The following is a 23,548-nucleotide window of genomic DNA, read 5'->3' as shown; positions in this document are numbered from 1 at the left end:
AGAGATATCTGGACCCTCCATAGTGGGAAGGCAAGACAGCTTGCCCTCAGTCCCAGGCAAGCTAACTGTTCTCCACAACCAGTCAGGTGGCTGTTCTGGGAGGCAGCAGGTTGACCTGTTTGCCCAGCTGCTGTTTCTGTACCCTGATGGACCTTAGGGCTTGAAGGGGGAGGAGGTTCCGCCTAACAGCAAATGAGTTTGATGAATGACCTGTCATAACTATACAGCTTTTTCTGGGATTTCATAGGTATGACCTTATCCGGACCTCCCCATATCCCTGGGAGGTTGGCAGGGCAGGCACGGGGCGTGGGGGTGGGGGAAATTCACTCAGAGGCAATCAGTGGGAAAGTGTCCCCTGCTCCCCACCCCCCTCAGAAGAAGTGACTGTCACTAACCCTCCCCAAAGGTCAACAGGCTCCTGAAGTCAGTAGGCTGTGAGGTCAGCAGGCTTGACCTGAGGCCTTTTATTTTTTCACTCCATGGAGCTGGATGAGGAAGGGGTGGATACCTGCAGCCACACCTGCCCCAGAGCCCAGAACTCCACCCCACCAGAGCTGGGGAGGCTCTAGAGGGAAGGATGGTATTGGGTGTCTACCCACATGTCTGTTTGCCTCCTGTTTTTGTGTGCCTAGAGGTGGCCTGGGATTCTAGCTAGAGTAGATCCAAACTTAGTACATCCACATCGTCTGGGGAGTGATAGCTTGATGGTACACAAAATTCCAGGAATGGGGTCAAAAGCCTGGACTTTTGTTCTAAATCTCCCAAGACCCAGTTGGGTCACTTTAACCTTGGAACTGGGCTAATTGCTGTCTGCATTTCTTCCTAGCTCTGGAATTCTTTGAGTCTGGACTGTCTTTGAGTATAGGGGCCAAATATAATAGTGCCCTGCATGTGAACAAGGCCAGTTGACCTTGTGGAGCTGACATGCAGCTGTGCTCCACTCCCCAGCCTTGCTCTCTGGCACAGGGAGGAGGGCACCTTTTTGTAGCTTGCACAAAGGCAGTTGCTGTGCATGCTGGGGGTGGCCCTGCCCCTGGCCTGGTTTCCTTGGCTTGAGACTTCTCTCCTGGAGTTATGTAGCATCCTCAGTCAGGCCTGGCTGCTCCTTTGGGATTTTTGACGGGCAGAATAAAGACAGAGCCACCAGACCTTAAGTTGAGGCAGCTGTTCCATTCTCCACACTCCTGGGAGTGAACTTCAACTCTGCCTTCTGGCAAAACAACCCAACCAGGAATCTTGCTCAGCATCTTTTTTTCCCCTTCATCTCAATGCCTTATCGTTAGTGAAATAATGGAGAAAACTACAAAGCTATACCCGCTCGAAACAGCTAAGATAGATGTGAAACTCTGTGTCTAGGTTTCATTCCACAAATATGGAGAAATGACTATGCTGAGCTCTTTGTAAGGGCAGGGATTCAGAAAAGAATCAGCCAGCCCCTGCTAGCCTGGTAAAGGACATTGGACAGACATTCCTCTGTTCTTTGCCTGGAGTACAGATAGGCAGGAAGCAGAGAATGGTTAACATTACTGGGGTTCAAGAATTAACTAAGTCTTGAAAGCTGCATATAGATGTTTCACTGGGGAACAAAAAGCACAGAAACAAAAGGACTTGAAACTGTCTAATATGTACATGTTGGGGGGGGCACAATTTTGCCCCCTAAGAGATATTTATCCATCTCCAGAGACATTTTTAGTTGCCATACCTGGGCCCTGGCATTGAGTAGAGAGAGGTCAGGGATGCTGTTAACCATCCTACACCACACAGGATGCCCCCACAGCAAAGAATTAGCCAGCCCCAAAAGGCAATAGAGAAGCCCTGAGTAAAGGTAACTGTAGGTCATTCAAGTGGCCCAAAATAAGGGACAGAGGTGAGAAGTCACTTAAAATAAAGCTGGAGGTAGGGACTTGGGGCTTGGGGAGGGACTCAGTGGCACCTCGACTGCCTCAGAAGTGCAAGATCCTGGGCCAGGGATTTAGCTCAGTGGCACTCCACCTGCCTCAAGAGCGCAAGATCCTGAGTTTGATCCCTGGTACCAAAAAAAGAAAGAAAGTGCAAGGTCCTGAGTTCAAGCCCTGGTACTGGGGAAAAAAAATGAAGCTGGAAAGAAGGACAGGGGCCAATCATAAGGCCCCTCAAGTGCCAAATGGAGAAGTTCAGACCCCCTTGAGGGCTGCAGGACCTACTGGCCCATTTAGTCTGTTGTTTAGGGAGATCACTGCTGTGGGGAGTGAATGAGAGGGCAGAAGTGGAGGAGAAACCAGCCAGGAAGGTAGAGAAGTTCTTCAAGAAATGAGATCCCAAGCTAGGGTGGCAGTACCTATGAGGACAGCAAGGGGCTGACCCAGGGAAAGGGTAGGACCCTCTGGACTTGGTGACTGAGGGGATTCAGGGATTGGGGAGGAGGAAGCTGGTAGAGTGGAGCTTCTGCCCATGACCGAGAGGATGCTGATGTTAGCAGTGCCCACCGGCAGGCTTGTGGACATGTCCCAGCAGCAGTCCTCTCTGTGGGTGTGGACATCTGGCAGAGCCTTCTGTAGTCTGGGTCATGCAAACACACCAGGGCCTCAGGGCGAGGTGGAGCCCTTTTCATCATCTTGTTCTCTAATGGCAATTAAGGAATCTGGAAAGCTGGCAGTGTAATTAAAGTTGAATGGCAGATAGAGGGTCTCTCTGGGGCTCCCTCACACCCCCTCTCCCATTCCCCCACCCCTGCTGTCCAGGCAAGATATCAAACGAGGAGATGATGAGCTAACGCAGCACCCCATGAGAGGCCTTACAGCATCAGAGCCTCTTTGCCAGCGTGCCTGCGACAGCTTCTGAAAACGACTGCCAGCTCAAATTAACCTCTCTCCCGGCGTTGCACATCAGTAAGTAACCAGGTGAAGGACGCCAGGGTGAGGAGGCAGTGGGAGGAGGGGTGATTTTCCTCCCCATGAAATCCGCTTTGCTGGATTCTGAGCCTGGGACTTCCTTTTTTGAAAACTTGATTTTCCGACTACACAGGGAAGCCTTGAAGTTAGTCTTGGCATGGACAATCACGGGGACACATTCAACGCTAGAGCAGAGAGATCAAGGAGGTGGTTTTCTTGGGCCTGATGCTGAAGAGCTAAATGTCACACGGGACTCTTAGAGACCAGATCTGAGGGTAATTATCACTTCCCCACAATTAGATTGCAGGAGGCAGCGAGCAATTGATTTTTTTTTCTACCACAGATATTTCATTGTTTAATTGGTAGTGACACAGATGGCTGCCTCTCACCAGGATGGCGCAGACCAAGCCTCTGGGGACTGCCACCTCTCCTCACATCCTCAGGCAGGTGGGGGCCAGGGTAGGCCCCCTTCCCTGGTTACTTTCTTGAGGACGAAGCTAAAGTAAAAGTGGGATTCCCAGAAGCTGGCAGGCAGGCAGGCCATGGTGACAGAAGTTGACTGTGAGCTGGACGTTGTAGAGAGTTTGGCAATGAAAGGATGCTGGACTCTGGCCTCACGCAGCAACTGGAAGATGCAATGAGACAGTGGTTGGTATCAGTGCTCAGGGAACTCCATTTGCAACCGAGGGAGACTGGAACTGTGCAGTACCACACCAAAACCCTCCATGAGCCATCCTATCCCCTGTTCCCACCCATACCTACCCTGAACCGTGCCAGCCCAACTGGAGGACTTGACTGTGGGTTTTATTTGTTCAATTGGTTGGCTTTTGGGGACCAAAAGTGCAGAGATGATTGTGTACCTCCATTTAGGGCACTCTCCCATTATTGAGCCAGGGAAAGCCCCTTTCTTAGCTTCTCTCCTTCCCTCCCATTCCTTTCTCCTGTAGGCAGCTACCCTCCTGCATTCAGTATTCGTCCTTGGACAAGTTTGTGTCCTTGAAAAAGATGCAATATCATTTTAGTAATGGGAAACTATTTTACATAAATAGCATTAGGCTATAGATCTCATTCTCTAACATTTTCAATTGAGCTATCCATTAAAAAAAAAAACCTAAGTTACTACACATGGAACTGGTTCATTGCTTCTGCTTGCTATGACACATCAAATACCTCACATGCCTCACATTTTCCTCATCAGTATTCCAGAGAAAAGCATCTAAATTTTTAACTAATTCTTGCTATCCCAAAGAAAGCTTCAGTGAGTTTTGGTCCTGCTCCCTTAAGACCAAGCGGTTCCCTGAAGTACATGGCTAAGACTGGTTTTGCTGGGTTATAGCTATGCACATACTTAAAATCCAGAAAGTTCTGCCTGTTATTGCAAATAATAGCATCTCCTCCCACCAGAGGTGAATGAGGGTTTCCCTTTCCTCACCTACCAACAGTTAGGATTATCCAACTTTACAATTTCTAGATAATCTCATATTGTATTTTTTTTTTCCTTTGGTACCGGGGATTGAACTCGGGTCCTCGAGGTTTCGAGGCAGGTGGTGGAATCACTGAGCTAAATCCCCGGCCCTAATCTCATATTGTAAAGTAGTATCTCTTTCATCAATGTGGGATTTGTTTGTTTCTTTGTGGCACTGAGCACTGAATCCAGGGCTTTCATACTGAGCTATATCCCCTGCCCTTTTTTATTTTTCCTTTTGAGGTAGGATCTCCCTAAGTTGCTAAGTTGTTCATGCTAGGCGCAAACTTGCAATCTGCCTCAGCCTCCTAGAATACTGGGATTTTAGGTGTGTATCACTACTCCTGGTCATCAATATGTTTTAATTTGAATTTTTCTAATCACTAACAAGATGTGCTTTTCATATATATATATTAGCCACTCAGGTATCTCCTTCTGATATTGGGTACCACCTATTAATATGCTTTGCCCACTTTTTAAATTAGCTTCCTATCTTTCTCTTGCTGATTTTCAGGGATTCCTTGTATGTTATTAATTTCTTTGGTTTTTATCAGTTACCTTTGTCTATAGCATCTTTATTTAAACAGAAAACCCCTAATTTTTAAATGGATCTATTTTATTTCCCTTGTGGTTTGTGCTTTTGGAATCTTAAGAAATCCTTTTCTGTTCTGTGTCATGATATTTTCCACATTTCATCAATTCTCTTACAAGTTTTCTCTCTTACACTTACGTATTTAGCCTACATGAAATTACCTTTATTTATGGTGTGAAGTACAGATCCACCTTTATTTTTCTCTGTATGGTAAGCCAGTTTTTCCAATCTACTAGACATCAATCTTTTCTCCACTGATTTGTGATTCTACTCCCATATATAAAATCTTATGTATATATGAGTGTGTATCAGTGCATGTGTGTGTGTGTGTATATGTACATGGATGTTTCTGGCCTCACTATTTTGTTCTTTTGTTCCTTTGGTCTATTCGGCAGTTCCTTCTAACCTTGGTACTATAATTCTTATTACTATGACTGTACACTTTCTTACTCTCTGGTAGAACAATATCCCAGTTAGCTTTTCTTTTTCAAAACTGATGTAACTACTTGTGGATCTTTATTCTTCTTCTTAGGAACATTTGAATTCCTCAAAAACATTTATTGAACTTTTATTAGAATTGCTTTGAATTTTGTTAATATAGAGAAAATTGAATTTTTAATCTTAATTTATATTATTTCTTTATATTTGTCTCATTTACCCACATGTTTGTTTTGTTTTGTTTTTTGGTTTTGGTACCAAGGATTGAACTGGGGACCTTGAGCTTGAGAGGCAGGCAGCAGAACCACTGAGCTAAATCCCCAGCCCTACTCACATGTCTTTTAAAAGGGTTTGTAAAAATTTTCTCTAAAGGTAATAATTCCTATGCACTATATGCTTAAGATGCAATAGTGAATGGATTTTATTTTATTTCAGTTAATTTTTTTGGAGTGAATGAAGGCTATTGTTTTTGAAAGTTTTTCTGTATCTGGCAATTTTTTTTTTTTTTTTTTTTGGTGATACAGTGCTTTATTTAGAAAAAGATAAACACCACTGACTCTAAGATTTTTTTTTTCTTTCAAATGGCACACTAATTTGACATAAAGTAGTCCAGGATAATAGATGTATTTATACACTGAATACAAAATAAATATACAATATTTGGAAAACTTAGTTATCCATTGATTCATTTTGCATTTCCACTGTTCATCTTCTGTTTCAATTTTCTTTGCCTTTTGTAAATCCTTTTTTCCCTTGCTTTCAAATTGACTTTTGGCTCTGATTTTTACCCACTGTATTTCTATTGGTTTTTCCTCAGCTGGTGTAACAAAAACATCTTCAGTGGGGTCATGTGGAAGAACAGTCTTTGGCTCTTTCTTTCTCAGTTTCTGCACATCTTTTACTTGCTGTTTCTCTTTGTATTCTGTAGCCGTGATGGATCTTATGATATGCCGATGCATGTTTGGTGACTGGTAGTAAGGATTTTCATATAAAGTTGGTCCTCCAAAACTTCCCTGAAAAATCTTTCTCAGATTTAAGACAAAACGACGCCCTATTTCTACAAGTTGAACATCTTCATCTATGACCTGAAAGCTTAGACACCATATCCTATTATCCAGAATGGTGAAAGTAAATACATGGTCCAAAAATGGTTGGCTTTTGGGATGATATCGTGGTTTACTAAAACTCTGAGTTAAGAGTTCTTTTAACAAAGCATCATGTGGCAATTCATCAAAAGCAGGGTCAAAAGGCAAAATCGGCCAGAACCTTTCAGTTTCCAGTCATCTTCAGTTCTGCTAGGGTGTGAATATTTTGAAAAAGGAATTTGACAGAGGGCCCATGAGGTGAATTCAAAAGCCACATATGAAGATCTTGTTTTTTCTTAGCTTCAAAATAGATGCATATATTGCAGTTTTTCATTTCACAGACCTCATTAATCACAAAGAATTTATCTTTACGATCCATTTTAGTATCTGCTTTAGAATGAGGCATCAACGTTCTCAAGTCTTGCATTAAATGTCTTGTTCTGAAATGTATTCCTCTGAAAGAAAAGATGAGAATCCGTTCCTTATTTTTCCACTTGCCCTTGCAAACGGGGCCTGGGATACGGACCTTCTCTGCTTCCTCCATCTCTTCTGACACAGCCCATGACTGCTGGAGGCTCAGCATCTTTTTTGTTTCTTTTTGATTCTTTGCCGAAACTACCAAGTCCCCACGCCACTTCCTCTTGGTTGCCGCCATCTTGCCTCACCACCTTCCCCCTTAACCGTACTTCCGGTTCTCTGTATCTGGCAATCTTACTGGGTTCTCTTATTCTAATGGTTTTTATTTTGATAGCACTTTTTTTTTCTTTTTCTTTTATTTCCCCCTTACTGGGTTTTCTATGAAAATAACTCATGGTAGTTTTGTCTCTTCTAAACCTTTTATTTCTTTTTCTGATTTTATTGCATTGATTAGGACCTCTAATACTATGTTGAGCAATTAGGCAATAGAGAGTATCTTTGGCTTGTGTTATACTTAAAGGGAATCCATCTAAGCTTTCTCTATTAAGTAAAATGCTTCAGATAGGTTTTTGGTAGATAGACTTCATGAAGTTATGGAAGGTCCCTTCTAGTCTTGGCTTTCTGAGAGTTTTTATGACAACTAAGGATTTTGGTTTATGAGAATTTTTAAAATGTTAAGAAAATATATGATTTCCTTCTCTTGATTCCATGTTATAAATTAAGATGATATATTTTCTGATGTTGAATCATCCTTACATTCCTATGATAAACCTAACTTGATTATGGTATATTACATTTAGTTCTTTTGTAATACATTATTCATGTCATTTGCATGTTCAAATTCATTATTGTAGACTTGACCTCAATATTCTTTTTACCATTTTTATGATTTCTTAAATTTGTTATGTACATAGGTATTTGTCCTTTTTCATTCATATCTTATTTGCAACTCCTCTCTTTCTGTCAATCTTGCTAGGTGTTTATCTATCTTGTTTCATCTTTTCCAAGAAAGTCTAGTTGATTTGATGTTTCTAAAGTACCTTGAAGCAATCCTGTCCCTGTAAAGCAGTGAAATGAGTCTCTGGAGTCTGGATGTACCTGACTTTCTTGCTCTGCCACATGCTAGCTCTATGACCTCAGGCACGTTACTTTGCCCCGCTATGTTTACTTCCTCAAATGTGAATCCTTGTAGAATACTTGTGAGAGTCAAATTTGAAAATTCATGTAAGTGCATGAGTACTTAGATACTCATGAGTGCTTTCGCATAAGATGCCATGAAAGTAGTTAGTACATGTGAATTCCCATCCTCAGTGCTTGCATTAGTCAGGCTTTTCAATGGGAACAGAACCAACAGGGTGTGTGTGCGTGTGTGTGTGTGTGTGTGTGTGTGTCTGTGTGTGTGAGAGAGAGAGAGAGAGAGAGAGAGAGAGAGAGAGAGAGAGATTAAGAGAGATTGCTTTTAGATAATTGGCTTGTAGGATCCTGGAGATGCAATTTCAGAATCTTAGGGAGAGAGGCAAGCTGTAGACCCAGAGAAGTATTGCGGTCCAAGTTCAAAGGCAGGAGGCTGCTGGCAGAATTCCTTCTTGCTCAGGGGAGGTCAGCCTTTGTTCTGTGAAGGCAAGCTATTGCAAGAGGCCCACTCACATTATGGAGGGGAATCCGCTTTACTTGAAGCTCACTGTTTTAATGTTAATCTCATCCAAAACCCACTTTCATAGTCATGTCCAGAATAACATTTGACCAGGACTCAGCCAAGTTAACACCTAAAATTAACCATCACACTGCCTTTGTTGGTGCTGCACCCTATGCCTGATGTACACACCTCTTGGGCCTCCACTAGCCATGTGGCACCTGTGCACTGGCACCTTAGACAAGGTGTCACTTCCTAAGGCAGGAACAGTCGCACTCCCCTCCTCACCCCGGTGCCCGTGTGTAGGCTGTACTTGCACATGGCCACCCAAGGGACTTCTCTGTTGGGTTTGCCTCCTGTTCCTTTCTCATGGCAGCCAAAGGCGTCCTATTCTTCACTCTGACTGAAGCCTTTCTTGTTCTTCCCTGGCTAGAAATAATAGCTGCCTATCTCCTTCCCCTTCATTACATGTCACTTGGAACCCTTAAGGCATTTATCTCATTTACCCTACGCCTTACTTATTATGTGCAGTTGTCTCTTCATCCACCTGGATTAACCCCTTGAAGTTGGTGATTGCAGCTTATTTGTCTTTAGATCATTCTTCCTGCAGGGCTCAGTAATCATTCACACTCATGTTAATGATTGGCTGGCAAATGTGAGCCTGTGGAGAGCTTAAGTGATGCAGGAGTGGGGAGACTTAGAGGCAGGGGTATTGTAGAGCATGCCTGTGAAGGTGTCGAGAGTGATGGTAAAGATGTGGTGCTGGGAATGAGCTTATTGAACTTACCCTTGATAGCATATACCTGTAGTCCCAACAACTCAGAAAGTTGAGTTTGATCCTGAGGCAGGAGGATCATGCATTCAGCCTGGGCAATGCAGCAAAATCTTATCTCCAAAAAAAGGAAAAAGAAAAAAAAGGGGAGCTTACCCTGTGCCACATGCTAGTATTTTCTAGCATCAAGTACTTTCATGGTTTACCTTGCTAGATCCTCAGACAGACCTTTGGGATAGGCACTATTATTACCTCCATTTTTCAGCCAAGAAAGCTGGGGTGCCGAAGAGCCAGATGTGGAGTGGGTGTGCCAGGCCTGTTTGCCCAAATGTACTCCCTTGGATATTTAGTAAAGACTTACTACAAACCGGGCCTTGTGTTTGATGCTTTACAGATACTATCTCTAACCCTTGCAGCAACTGTGTGAAGTGCAAGGTGTTCCCGTTTAATGGATGAGGGAGCAGGCTCCTTGAGGACAAGTGTCTTGCCTAAGGTCACATAAATAGAAAGTGGTAGGTCCAAAGTTAAAAGAGACTTCTCTGCCCTAAAGCCTGACCCTTTCCCCTGCATCTGGTGCAGTGTTAGGGGCTAAGGAGAATACCCTGGAGGCTGGAGTGGAGAGTGGTTTGTGCAGGAAATTAGAAGCGGCTGCAGTTAGAACTGTGGATATGCTCCAGGCTGCAAAAGGCCTCTCCTTCCAGGGTGCAGAATCAGGGCTGACTTTTGCAAGTGAAGGGTCCAGAGCAGTGACCTTGCTCTGAGGATGGGGTGGGAAGGGCTGGACACCAGAGGCCCAAGGCATCCGAGCCAACTGGAGCGCTGCCCAGATCTGTGCTCGGGGAAGTGCAGGCTCTGCACAGCTGCAAGGAGATCAGAGTGCCCAGGCCTGCTGAGAAAGAGATGTTCAAGTAGATCTGCAGCTGATGGAAGTGAGCCCATCCCTTGCACCTTGGCATCATCTGCTGGTTTCCCTGGGGCAGTAGGAGCAGCTCTCCTCAGCCTCCTAGTTCTCCTCTGTTGTGGCTTCTAAAGAATTATTGGGGTGTGTGTGTGTGTGTGTGTGTGTGTGTGTGTGTGTGTGTGTGTGTTGGTGGGGAGCAATCCAGGATGAGGTCTAAGCAGCAGGACCTGCACCCTGGAGCCCCTCTCCTACACTCATGTGCTCAAAAATGGGTGGGGACCTGAAGGACCCAGGAATAGTGCAGGTAGGGTTTTTGACTCTTGGCCACTTGTGACCCCAGAGCCAGCTGGTCCTGTCTGGTCTGGAGTGTCTCCAAAGATGTGTTGGCACAACATCCCTCCCTCACCAGCGCCCTTCCCTGTCCAGGTCATTGCTGTGGTCATGGACCTCTTCACTGATAGTGATATTTTCCAAGACATTGTGGATGCTGCCTCTAAGCGCCGGGTCCCAGTGTACATCATCCTGGATGAGGCAGGAGTGAAATATTTCCTGGAGATGTGTCAAGGCCTGGAGCTCGCTGACTTCCGTATTCGGGTAAGTTGTGCCACTGGGGGAGGGGGTAAGCAGATGCGATGGAGACTCCCTCCTCTTCCTCTTCTTCCTCCTCCTTCGCTTCCTCCTCCTCCTTTTCCTTCTCCCTTTGCCTCCACCCCAGTTCAGGGGCTTGGCTGAAGTTAGGTTCAAGATCTCAACCTCTTCTCTTCTGTATAAAGCCTTGACTCAGGAACTGATAATTGCTACACTACATGCCCAGCTTAATTTTTAGCCCAAGGCTGCTGAGGCTGAGGTAGCTCTGGCCCATTTCTGGGGTGCTCAGCCTGAAGAATCACTGACTTTGCCGTCAAATTCAAATCTGGGGCTGTGATTCTCTTCTGAGGAACTTTGGGAAGAGAAGGAAACCCTCTGGGCCTGTCCATGCTCAAAGATTTGGTGACTTCCTCCTGCTCTCCATATGGAGTTGTATATGTAAGACTGATGGAAACAGAATCGAGACAGGAGTCAGCAGGCAGGGTCCTTGCACCAGAGGGTTCTTCCTCTGCCACAGCAAAGCCTTGGCACAGGACTACAGCACAGGGTGACAGTGCTTATCTTCTCAACAGAACATCCGTGTCCGGTCTGTGACAGGTGTCGGCTTCTATATGCCCATGGGGAAGATCAAGGGGACCCTGTCATCGAGGTTCTTGATGGTGGATGGTGACAAAGTAGCCACTGGATCCTACAGGTGAGTTGGGCCAGGTCACAGGAGGTAAATGTTCATGGTAACTATTCAGGAAGGTGCTGCATGGGAGCCTGCACAGTCATGAGGTGATTTTATTGTTATTGTTGTTGATTCCTATTTCAGTTGTGACATACTGTCTGTCCCAATGGCAAACTGCCTCCAGCCAGTCCTTTCCTCAAGTCTTCTGGTTGATGGATTACTCCAGAAAGAGGGTCAACTCTTCATGGGCATTAAGCGCTGCCTGTTTTTCATGGTCCACAGCAACTAGTTGTTAGGTGGGACAAGCAGGAGGTAGAATGGGTAATATCCAGAAGGCAATGTGAGGCAGAGAGGTCCATCTTCAGAATTTCAGTTTAAACATGAATTACTAGACACATGAGAGACTGTATGTGTGCAATCTCTGTCCTCTGAGTAAATTAAAATTAGGTAAAGAAAAGACTTCAGCACATGAAGCAGTTAATAAATGGCATAAGTCCTCTTTCAAGATTATATTGTGGGCTGTTTGACACAAATTAAGTGCTCTGAAAATTCAAAGAACCAATAAGAAACAGTATTGAGAATAGGGCAACCCAATTACTGTTTATTAACTGTGTGTGTGTACCAGGGACTCAGCTAAATATTTTGTTATTTCATTTGAGCCTCACAACTCTGAGTTAAGTAATCTCTAACATTTTGTACCCTAGGTCCTTTGAAGGGCCTCCTACCTTTTTTTTTCTTTTTGTAGTACTGGCAATTGAACTCAGGGCTTTCACACTGGGGCACTTTTTTTTTTTTTTGGTACAGGGGATCAAACTCGGGTGTTTGCACTTGCAAGGCAGGTGGCAGAAGCACGGAGCTAAATCCCTGACTGGGCCACTTTTTTATTTTTTATTTTGAGACAGAGTCTCACCAGCTTGCCCAGGTTTGGTTCAAATTTGGAATCCTCCTGCCTCAGCCTCCCAGAATACTGGAATTACAGGTCTACACCACTACACATGGCTGAGGCCCATTGTTTTTTTCAAAGGTATACAGAGGTAGAAACTAGGTTTGAATCCCAGCCTGACTTCTCATGCCCTCCTCCCAGAGTCCACTGCCTGCTTTCTGCATTTGAGGCCAAGACCTAGGGAAAGGGAGGATTTAGACTGACAGAGAGAAAGCAGTCCGGCAGGAAGGTTTCACGGCTCTTCTGTCCAGCAGCAGGCAGTCTGGCTATAGGGGTGGGGATGACGGGCAGGACAAAAGAGCAGCCCGGCCACACATGTCTGCTTTTTCATCCTCACATTCCAGGTTCACCTGGAGTTCCTCCTACGTGGACAGGAACCTTCTCCTCCTTCTGACAGGGCAGTACGTAGAGCCCTTCGATGTGGAGTTCAGGGAGCTGTATGCCATCTCCGAAGAGGTGAACTTGTTCCAGCAGCTGGGCCTGGGAGGAGGCGCAGGCAGACTTGGCCTCAACTACTCCTCCACCGTGGCCCGAAAGCTTATCAACCCCAAGTATGCCCTGGTGGCAGGCAGCCGCCAGCCCCCAGGGGAGATGATGCGCTGGGCTGCCCGGCAAGAGCGGGACCCTGGTGGCAGCCCAGAGGGGCAGGAGGAGGGTGGTGGAGGTGGTGAGTCGGCCCGGCGCCTGGACAGCTTCCTGAATGATCTGGTCACAGTGGAGCAGCTGCTGCCCCCCGTGGAGCCCATTCCCTTGAGAGCGCTGAGCCGGACGGAAGGCAGGAAGGTCTCTCACATGCATATAGACCTGCGGCCCAAGGCCCGAGAGGCACCTGCCCAAAATGGCAAGGGGGAAGCTGCCAACGGGGAGGCCATGTCAACCAAGGAGGGCAAGCGCTTCAGCAGCAGGTTCTTCAGTCGACGGGCCAAGAGGCCTGCAGCGTCCAACAGCATGGACAGCTCCCTCTCCACAGAGACAGTGACCGACAGGGACTTTCTGATGGGGAAGAAGACCAATGAGGGTTCCAGTGCCAACATCTCAGGTGAGCCCTCTTCCCTGGGGCCCAATGCCACCCCTGACCCTTGCTTGGCACTTGTGGAGGAGCACTGGCTCATGTCCACAGGGGCAGCTTGCTGGCATGAGCAACCAGGAGCTCCTGAGTCAGACGGTCCTCAGTTCCTACCCCGGCTGTGGCTTGTGTCTTCCTTGTGGCCCTATACAAGTCATTGTGCTTCTGAGTTCCCTGGGAGGGGAGAGCCCTGTGTGCCTCAGTGCAGTGGTGGGCATGTAGTCACCTGGAGACAACTTTCAAATTGGCCTCAGACTCCTTCATGCAAATGAAGGAAGTAGAGCAAGTTTCTCCTCTGTTAATGAAGGAAAAGGGCCCTTGCCCAGCCAGGGGCAGGGCTAAGGCCCCCGAGACCTGGCTGAGTCCAGGACTCTTTCTGGCCAATCTTGTTCCTTGCTGGATCGCTGTCAACAGGATCTAACCTGGTCAGGCACACCCAACCCTCACCTGTGCCCCACTGTGGCCCTGACCCAGCTTCCTGTTTCTGCTATCAATAGTTTGACTTGGTCTGTTGGGTTTGTTTGCCAAGTAGGCTGGCCATTTACAAGAGCTTAATGGTGTCCGTGTCTTTCTGGCCATCTCTCTGGGATCCCTTAAGGCCCTGGCCTTGATCTCTTTCTCCAGAAGACTGGTATGGCCTTTCAGGAAGCTGGTGGTGACAACCAGACTGTCTTTCCTGGCCCAGTGTCCCTTATTCAAAAAACTTTCAGGGTTGACACTGTCCATGACTGTAGGACTTTGTGGCAGTGAGAACTGAGCTCCCTGTCTAGCCAAGTCCATCGAAGCCAGGGTCTGAGGAATTGTCCTGGGCAGCCTAAGGGCTTCAGGTCTCAGGTGTCTTCACAACCCTCATTTGACCTGACTCTAAGTGGCCGGAGAGCAGGGACACAACCACTTCCCCTGTGCTTGTTCCCAGGACCAGCTACCAGGCTGTGCCTGTAGATATGTGTGCTTGTTAAGTCAGAATAAACCAGGCTGGGGTCTCTGCAGTGTGGGCACAGTGAGGACCTTCCCACACCCTCCTTGAGCAGCATTGCAGGCCAGGCCCTGTGCAGGCACTCTCTCCTTTTATCTTCATGACAACCCTTCAAGCCCTTCAGAGGAGGATTAGGTGGCCCCAAGGCACAAGAAGTGGTCATAGGCCAGGATTCAAACCCAGGCCTGGGTCAAGGCCCTGTTCTGTCACAGGAAGGTAGCTCATCCCTGTTCCCATTCCCTGCTGGGCTCTTTGACTCCCCTGACACCAGATGCTGCTCCGCACCTCCTGTTGGAAGGAAGGTTGCCATGGTGAACACCTGGCAGGAAAGAGGAGGGGATGAGCCCAGCCACAAAGGGGCTGATCCCAAGTCCTGCCTGGAAGTGAGGTGGAAGCTTCCTCTTCTCTCAGCCCCTCACCCTGAGGTACTGTTTCCATAGAAACTCAAGGCCCTTTGTCTTGTCCTTTCTAGGCACCTCTAGTATATCACTCAGCCTCGAGTTCCGCTACTTGGATGACTTGGGTAGGCACAGCCACTGCTATCACCCCATCCAAGGGTGGGGACCCCTTTCCCACGGGGAGCATTCAGAATGCCATCGAGACAGACACGGCCTGCCCACCTTCTCCCACTCATGACACTGCCCCTGCACCCTAGACATGTCCCTCCCCTCCCTGGGGCTGTCTCCTCTTCTAGAAGGTGACAGGGTGAGCTGCGGAGGGTTTCCAATGTCCCTTTGAGTTGATTCTCACTTTGTCTTGTCTCGGCGCCCTCTCATCAAGAGAGGATGTGGGTTGATGACAGGGTTGATGAAAGACAGAAATAAAAAGCCGAGAGCTGACAGCCTGTAAAACTGCTTGATAAGAAGTATATAGTTGTCAAACAGTATGCAAATTTTTGCAAATCCAGGTGTGGCGCTTGGGAGAACCTCACAGAAATTGCCGCCTTTGGGGCTGGGGATTTGGGGGTGGGGCAGCCTGGTGGTTTGAAGGCTCACAGCCCCCTCTAGTGGTGAAAGCCGGGCATCTTTTCCTTTTGCCTTTTCACTCTGCTAGATGCTCCTGTGCTGGGCCAACTTTCACCTTCCCTCCAGCCTGCCACCTGCTCCCACCTGGGAGCTCAGGACAGGCTCTCTGGGGGATAGGTCTCCAGCTTCAGAGGAGCAATCAGGGGGCAGCCTTTGTATAAAAATACCATGAGTAAGACAGGCATATTGTGCAAGCCTGTAATTCTAGCATTGAGGGAGGTTGAGGCAGGAGATCTCGAGTTTGAGTCCTGCCTGGACAACTTAGTGAGACCCTGCCTCAAAATAAAAATATAAAGGACCAGGAATGAAGATCAGTGATAGAGTGCTCCTGGGTTTGATCCCCACCACCACAAAAAAGAGTATCTCGTGGACTGGGCTGAAGAATCTGACAAGATTTTCCCATGCAGTTCTCCAATATAGAGTGTCCTTAGAAGGCAGATAGTTCTGCCACACAGAGGAAATTCGGACAAGGTCTGCCCTCAGGAAGCCACCAGTCTAGGGGAGGAGGCTGGAGGTGCTATGCTTGAAACCCCACCTCCACACCTCTGGGGGTCTCTGGAAAATGGCCAACATTTTTAAGAAAGTTAAGAGGGATGTGATGTGAAATGCTTTAGCCTGAAAGCATCCTGCCTGACCCCCAAGCTTCAGAGAGGTGAGCCTCTGTCCAGGGCTCCAGCAAAGCAACGGTGGCTGTTCCCCAAGGTGAGGGCTGGCACTGTTGCCCTACATCTCTAAAGCCTGGAAGGGGCAGATCCCTGAATGTCAGCTGGACCCTTCCTGATGGTATTCTGCCAGCTGAGGAGAGAGGAGGGTGAGGACTTGTCTTCCAAGTGCTCTCCAGGGTGACCTGAATTAGCCATGCCTTTTCCAAAGGCTCCTGGGTCCCCCTGTTTTATGCATGGGCCACTGCCAGCAGTGAGGTCTGGCTTCACAGAGCTATGGCTTCTGGCTCCCAGATCTGGGAACTTCACACTCTCCTGTGTCATCCAGGGAGCAGAGGGTGCGGATGGTCTCAGATCTCTCTCCCAGAAATCTGGGTCCTGTCAGAGATGGACTGTGGGACTGCTCAGGGCGTACCTTCTGGACTCAGGACTTCATCCAGACTTCTGGGCCCCTGTCCCAGGGCACATCCTGTCAAGCATTGCTTGTCAAGGCAGAGTTTCAGAATTCAGTGTGGCCCCTAAGCAGTCAGGTCCTGCCCCAGCTGGTGCACAGGATCTGCAGTCTGATCTGATGATTCTGAACACCATTACCATTGGGGGTTCTGATCCCACAGCCTCCTCAAGGGCCCAACTCCACCTAGCTCCAGAGGAGGAGCAGGGCTGCTTATTCTTGCTGGCTAATATCAGAGACCCTCTGTCTTTCTAGTTTCTCTTAGCCTGGCCAGGGCTTACGTCACTATCTCAGGGTGGTGCCAGGTGAGTGAGGACACACAGGTCACCCATGCTGCTGCTATTCCTGCTGTTGTTAGTACTGGTATAAACCCCAAGTAGCTTGTTGTTACCTAATGATTTTACCCAATAAATGTATGTCTGTGAAATCTGTGCTGTGTGCCAGGCACTGTTCTAAGTTCCTGTGTAGCAGGGAGCAGAATGAGTAAAGTCCCTCTCTTCCAGAGCATGTTATTGCGGGGGAGAGTTGGGAGCATAGGAGGGGAAGGACCCTTTTATAACAGGAGGACAAGGAAGGCCTCTCTGGCCAAGCAGCAATGCAACAGAGACTCCTGGAGGGACAGAGCTGTGTGGATGTCAGGGAAAGGATCTTTCAAACAAAGAGAATGTGAAGCCCTGAAAGCTATAGAAAAAGGGGACCATTGTCTTTGTTGTAAACATCCACTTTGATGTGTCTTTTCTCCCTGTTTCCCACATCACCTTGCTTGCCAGCTCTGGTTACAAATGCCCTGGACTGTCACAGCCCAACCTTTCCATCACGCTTAGTGACTCTGTGCCCCCACTCTGCAAGTGTATGTGCAGTCTCATTCCAGTGTCAACTCCCCAGTGGAGCTTGACATTCTTGCATAAACCTTTTTCAGGCCATCCTCACCCTTGCCACACATAGTTTGTAAAATATTTTTTTTTAATTTTAAAGGAGAGAAGAGGCGATGTTCATGTAATCCTTCCCCATTAATCTGAACTGTTCTGATTTGCCTGCCCACAGCAGACTCCCAGTAAATGAGCACTGATGGAACAATGGAACATGAAGAATTTTTCCTCTAACCGGTTTCTCCATCAGAAGCATGGAAATGAATTCTGAGGATAAGGGATCTCTCCAGGCTTGCATCCAGCCTGATGAATCGAGGGAAGCAGGTCCTGCTGGAGGCAGCTGTCTCCAGGAAGGAGCTGGGTGTATGCAGGCTGGGGCTACAACCTCTACCCACCCAGCATCCCTGTTCCCTGACCCCCAGGGCTGCACCCCTGTCCCTGCTTCTGGATCCAGAGATTGATTTTGCTTACCTGCCTCCAAAACACTGCTGCCTCTGGGGAGGAACTCAGCATCTGCTCAGTAGGCCAAGCAAATAGAACAAGCCACTGAGGAGCACAAAGTGGGGATGATGTGTCCATTACAGCAATGAGGGGCTCTAGGACAGCAGAGTGCAGTGACTTCAGCACAGCCACATTAGACACAGCCCTCAGCACTGGAGCAGGTGACCACCCCCCTCCCTTCTCTCCCTCAGCAGCCGCCTGCCTGAGTATGAGGGACACCAAGCAGGGGGCTCAGCTGGGTTTGCAGTAGGTCCCTAAGAGTGAGTTCAGTCTGGCCCAAACACAGCGATGGCGAACACAGCACAGGCTGTGGATCTGAGCCACGGCCTTGTAGGGAGCATGGAGTGGAGGGAGAGAAAGGTGTGGAACCAAGGCTCCAAGTCCAACTCTGTTCTCTGTCTATCTTGCTAACAGCCCCGAAGAGAAGGCAGACGCTGACTTAATTAAATCCACAGCTGAAGTGACATTGGAAGATGGTGTGAGTGCCAGGGAGACAGCCCTTACAGTGTAGGGAGGAGCCTGCAGGAAATAACACCAGTGGCCTCCACCTGGAGAGGTGGCTTATGCTCTGAGGGCCCGGACTCTGCCTCCAACAGCCTGATGCCTCAAGGGCCCAAGGTGTCAGGTCCGCCTCACAGCTTCCTCTCCATTCTCCCATAGGTCAGAGAGCAGGAATCAGCCACAGAAACTGCAGGCCACATCACAGGATCAGCAAGGAAGTGGAAATGGATTCTGAGGCCCAGGGAAACAGAAAAACGAGCTGCTGTGGTTGGTGTGGCAGCCTGCTTTGTTCCCTCCCCACCCTCTGTCTAGTGTTGCCCCTCAGCTGTGTGAGCCACCCACCCAGCGGTGTTGCTGACCCTTCCTGAGGTGCAGCTTTTCCCCTTCCAACTGAGCACCTGTGCAGCAGAAGGAGCTGAGACTGAACTGGAAGCCAGGACCTGGCATTGCTGCTCTGGGAGCAGGGCCTGTGGGAGGGCCTCTGCTGTAGAACAGAGTGAAAGATCTGGCTCACACTGTGACCAATGAGGATGGATCACTGGAGAGCTTGAAGCTGCTTAGGATCTTAGCTACTGGTATTAACTTGGCATGACTTCTAAGTCATTGGTCATAGTTGTTGTCTCCAGAGTCCTTTCCCCACCCCTCTTTGGTCAGGAGACAAGGGGCCACTTGAAGTCCCTAACCCATGATGATCCTGCTGAGTCTGTCAAGGCAGGAAGAATCTGTCCTTTTGTTTTCCTAGGTGTCCTGCTGAGCTGGTTTCCAGATCAGCAGCTTGGAAGGGAGCCAGTAACCCCTGCCCCCAAAGTTGAGGTTTGGACAGAGCCCAGAAGAGGGGCTGGAGGCAAATCCATTGAGTATCTCACTTATACCCTTCCCTGCCTGTGTTCCTTGTCTTTGCAGGTAAAACAAGTCCCAGTCCTGCCAAGGCCAGCAATTGCGTGATTTCCTGAGCCACAGGACAGTGGTGGGTGGAACCTGTGGATACCCACCTGTGTTCTCCTGTGCTGTGAAGGGCACAGGGCTCACTCCGCACCAGTTTGCACATTGGACACTGACCAGCCTCTTAGCCTCGGGGCCTGAATCCCACGTGAGAGGGTCCAGGGCATCTCAAGACCATCATGTGCCTCCATCAGACTGCCAAAGACCAGGCAGATGTCACTGCCACCTTTTTTACATGATGTGGAAGCTTGACTAGTGTCTGCTCTCCTTTATGCTAACTCCCTTTTGCTGGGCCAGCCTCAGAGCTGCAGGTCCCCAGGTGGGACAAGGGCTACTATGTCTTATGCTTTAGTGAGATGAGGTCTGCAAGGCAGCCCTAGCCACCTGGCTTCCCCTTCCCTGGGCTTTCCGGTGCTTTCTTGTCCCCCAGCGAGGTTGGGAAGAAGGGAAGAGGATGGGGCTATGAAGCCAGGGATCTCGAGTCTAGTTTTGCTCCAGCCACAGGACGCAAAGTAGAAGCTGTTCTGGGACAGCCAGGGCACTGGCTGCTATGACCTTCCTAGACCAGTCCCCACAGGCTCCTGCACCAGACTGAGTGGAGTGGGGGGAGGGTTTGACACTGCCAGTTTGGGGACCCCTTTCCCTCACTCTGCACTACCTGTAGGCTCTGCCTGAGTGCTCCAGGCTTCCTGGGCTGGTGCCTGCTGCGAGCCTCTATGAGGTTCTCAGGGTTTCCTGACCAGGGCTGCCCATCCCCTCAGTAAGGGCTTGGGTTTGCACCCTAATGAGAGAGGGGAGGCAGGAGTGGGGGACCGCTGGGTGCCAAGGACAGGAGTATCTGCCCCTTTCTCCCCAGTTGGTCCTTGGTCCCCTTCACCCTCCAGAACTCCCCCAGTTACACGTCAGACAAAGACCAGCCTTAGCCTCCTGCAAAAAGTCAGGCTGAGGGCCAGGGATTTAGCTCAGTGGCACTGAGCCTGCCTGGCAAGCACAAGGTCCTGAGTTCCATCCCTGGTACTGAAAAAAAAAAAAAAAGGCTGTAACATGGTGCTGGGCCAGGTCAAGCAGTAAATGATCACACACAGGTAACCGGTAAGGGCTGAGTGAGGTGAGTGGACAATGGAGAAACTGTCCAACTACAGGCTCTGAGCCGGCCCTCCCTAGACAGGCAGTGTGCTAGAGGGGCAAAGGGCTGAAGTGTCCTGGGGAAGGGCCACAAGGCAGCCTTTCTCAGCCTCTGCCCTCTGAGCTAAAACTCCTGTCCCTTTTCTTTCCTTATGAAAAGTGCTGGGACACCACCAGCTCTGAGGGAGGGACACAGATGTCTGCAAGGCAGCTGATGAGAGGCAGAGGGGGGCACATGGGGCTGCAGGAAGTGGGGACAAGACACAAGGCCTACGTGGAGTCTGGTCTCCCCAGTGGCAGAGAGGGACAGGGAAAAGGAAGGTGATCTGACCCCAGGTCTTCTCTGTTGTTCCTGAGGCTGGTTTCTAGGTGTGTGAGGAAGGGAACCCAACCCACCTTCTTGAGGCTTCATGAGGATTAAACACTTCTGGGAAGTGCTGCCTTGCGTACCAAGGCCTGTTTGCTTGGCACATCCTTGTTCGGGAGGGGAAAGGAAGGAGGGGGGTCATGGGAAGTGGCTATTACTCCACAGCTCCAAGCGGTCACCTTGAAGATACAGGACACAAGGTACCTGAATTGTACTGGAGGAAAGAAATCACCCTTGCAGTGAAGGTTGGCACCTTGGCCTAGGAAAGGGCCATTCTGCCGAGGCCTTCTTGTATTCCTCGATGATGGAAGCTGGCCTGCTTTATCCCTTTCTCCTCAGAAGCAGATCCAGCCCCCAAATCTAGTAGGATCCCAGTGGAAGTTCTAAGTCACTGCAGCCTTGGTCAGGCCCTCCTTTCTGCCTCAGTTTCTCTATATGCCAAGATGAGGTTATTCTCACTTTCTGTAGCAATGAAGAGGAAACGATGTTGAAGAGGAACCAACTCAGTGTTGGGCAGAGTGCTGGCCTGCAGGTGGGGCACCTTTCCCCTTCAGCCTGCTTCCTCATCCTTACAGAGGGTGGGTAAGATGGTCTCTGCCCCTTCCAGCTCTGAAATCCTGGTGAAAGAGACTACAGTGTAAAGATTGCCAAGGATCTCCAAGTCTTGAGATGCAGCTCTGAATGTTTGCTTGTCAGCCTGAGCTCCGGCCCACTCTGTTCCACCTCTTGGCTTTTCAGTCTTGAGTGCATCTGTTCTCTGTCCCAGCACTTGCTCATACTTTGGAAGATATTCTCTCACTTGTCACATCTCGAGGGTACACCTGGCCTTCCCAGTTGGAAGGCAAATTCAGGGCTGAAGGGTGCCCTTAGTTGCACCACCTGCATGCTGGTGGCATTGGAAGGTCTCTACAGAGGCAGGATGAAAGGACACTTAGAGCCAGCTCTGGCTTTGTGCTTCCACCCCTGTCCACCAGGCCACCATCTCCCTCCTCAGTCCAGCTTCTGTGAGCCCTGGGGAAGCCATTCTCCCAATGAGCTGAGGCCTCTGCCCCATCAGGGCAGGAAGCACAGGATTCCAAATGGTACTGGGGGCTATTCCTTGAGGTTTGGCCAAACTGCCTTGTAACAGCTGTCTGTTCTCAGGGTATGATTATGGTCAGCCCTATTCCCCTGATTCCTCAAAGACACTTCCAAGACAGTGTCTGCAAAGCTCAATATGCTATGCCTATACAGAACTTTATAGATTAAGACAACAAAGGAAGCCTGGAGATGTGAAGGGGAGCTGGCCAGAGAAGGAGAATGGGCTCTTTTTATTCCCCTTGCTGTGCAAGTTTTCTCTCTCTCTCTCTCTTTTTTTTTAATTTTCCACACTATTAGCCAGAATCTCTTTTTTTTTTTAAGTTTTTTTTCTCATTTATTGAGCACCTCCTATATGGCCAGTGTCTGTGCTAGATGCTTTAGTCATGCAGATTTCAAACTATGAACAGCTGGGGTGGGGGTGGTTTAGCTCAGCTGCATTGCACTTGCCATGTAAGCAAAAGGTCCTGAGGTCCCCAGTACCAGAAAAAACCCAAAACAAACCATGAACAGCTCAGGAGAGGCCCCCCTGTAAAGTCAACAGCCTTCCCACGTATTAAGGGTTTGAGCCACATGCGATATGAGATCTCCATTTTGCAGATAAGGAAGGCTCTCCCTAAATTCCCCATCTGAGCTCAGGCTTGCAGCATACCTTGGAGCTGCAAAATCCTCTGTTGGGAACCGGACAATGCTATACCCTACAGGATATTGCTCGGCAGATGAGACAACCAAAATATCTCCAAGCATTATCAGATGTCCCCCAGGTTTGGACATAAAAACACCCTCCATTTAAGGTCCCCACTCTATTTTGCAGCCCCGACAGCCACACAGGTGGCTCTTGGAAGCGCTTCCACCTACTCTCTGCCCTGTGTGTCTGACAGGCTTTGGCCCAGAGAGGCTTGGCCAAGCTGCCTGAGATTTTTGGTTTCTGGCAGAGTGGTGAATAACAGCATCATCTTTGTCCTACTTACCTTTCTTAGCTCTTCACTACCTTGTTCTCCCCAGAACAGGTGTGTTTATGTGCACACATCTGCCTGATTCCACTCAGCTCCCTGTCAGGTTTTCTCCCAATCTGTTCTTCCTTTAGTCTCAGCTATGTCCCACATGGAAAGCACCATGGGATAGACCCATGTGTTTCCGACAACAGCCCCCTCCCAAAACAGCCAGGGATGACAGCAAGTGACTTCTAAACTCCAGTCAGGCCAGTGGGAATTGCCACCTGGCTATCATGAACACATTCTGAGTAAACATCAACAAAGTCCCCTCAGCAGATATTAGCCCTGCCATGTGTGGATTATGGAAAGCATTTATAAGCTGCTATCGGGCCGCACTCAGGCCCTCCCACCCAAAGGATCCAGCAGCTGTCACTGATCATCCCCATTTCTGTTCCAGCAGTAGGAAGAGAGCTGCTGCAGGACGATCACCCCAGGCTTGAGTCTGAAAGGCAGGTGGCAGGGAGGCAGGTACAGATATGAGAATATTCTCAGGCTAAGCAATTACAAGATCAGCCCAAAGACCTTGCACAGTTAGGCCTGAACTTTTCACCCCTCCCCTTCAAGGCTTCTACTCTCCCACTACGGAACAAAGAAGGCCTGGAGAGACAGGTCCCATT

The 23,548-nt window shown here is 48.7% G+C and overlaps 1 protein-coding gene and 1 pseudogene across 2 annotated transcripts in view; one reads left to right on the top strand and one right to left on the bottom strand.

The window, feature by feature from the left end:
• Nucleotides 1-20,945, top strand: part of Sack1f (scaffolding CK1 anchoring protein F) — a 32,544-nt gene extending 11,599 nt beyond the window's left edge. The window contains exons 2-6 of one of the 2 annotated variants that reach the window (XM_004845559.4): nt 10,600-10,767; nt 11,334-11,455; nt 12,719-13,413; nt 18,585-18,692; nt 19,329-20,945. In XM_004845559.4, the coding sequence (XP_004845616.1) occupies nt 10,600-10,767; nt 11,334-11,455; nt 12,719-13,413; nt 18,585-18,692; nt 19,329-19,378 (1,143 nt within the window). In that variant the 3' untranslated portion in view covers nt 19,379-20,945. The remainder of the gene's footprint in view (nt 1-10,599; nt 10,768-11,333; nt 11,456-12,718; nt 13,414-18,584; nt 18,693-19,328) is intronic. The other variant, XM_004845560.4, reaches the window with a different exon arrangement.
• On the bottom strand, nt 6,051-7,182 carry LOC101721102 (ribosome biogenesis protein BRX1 homolog pseudogene; annotated as a pseudogene).
• Nucleotides 20,946-23,548: the final 2,603 nt, after the last annotated feature.

This window comes from Heterocephalus glaber, unplaced genomic scaffold, assembly GCF_053883595.1.
Source record: "Heterocephalus glaber isolate CG9 unplaced genomic scaffold, H.glaber_assembly_v1.0 deba00001444, whole genome shotgun sequence".
NCBI classification, from domain to species: domain Eukaryota; kingdom Metazoa; phylum Chordata; class Mammalia; order Rodentia; family Bathyergidae; genus Heterocephalus; species Heterocephalus glaber.
This window is presented reverse-complemented; position numbering and strand designations above follow the sequence as displayed.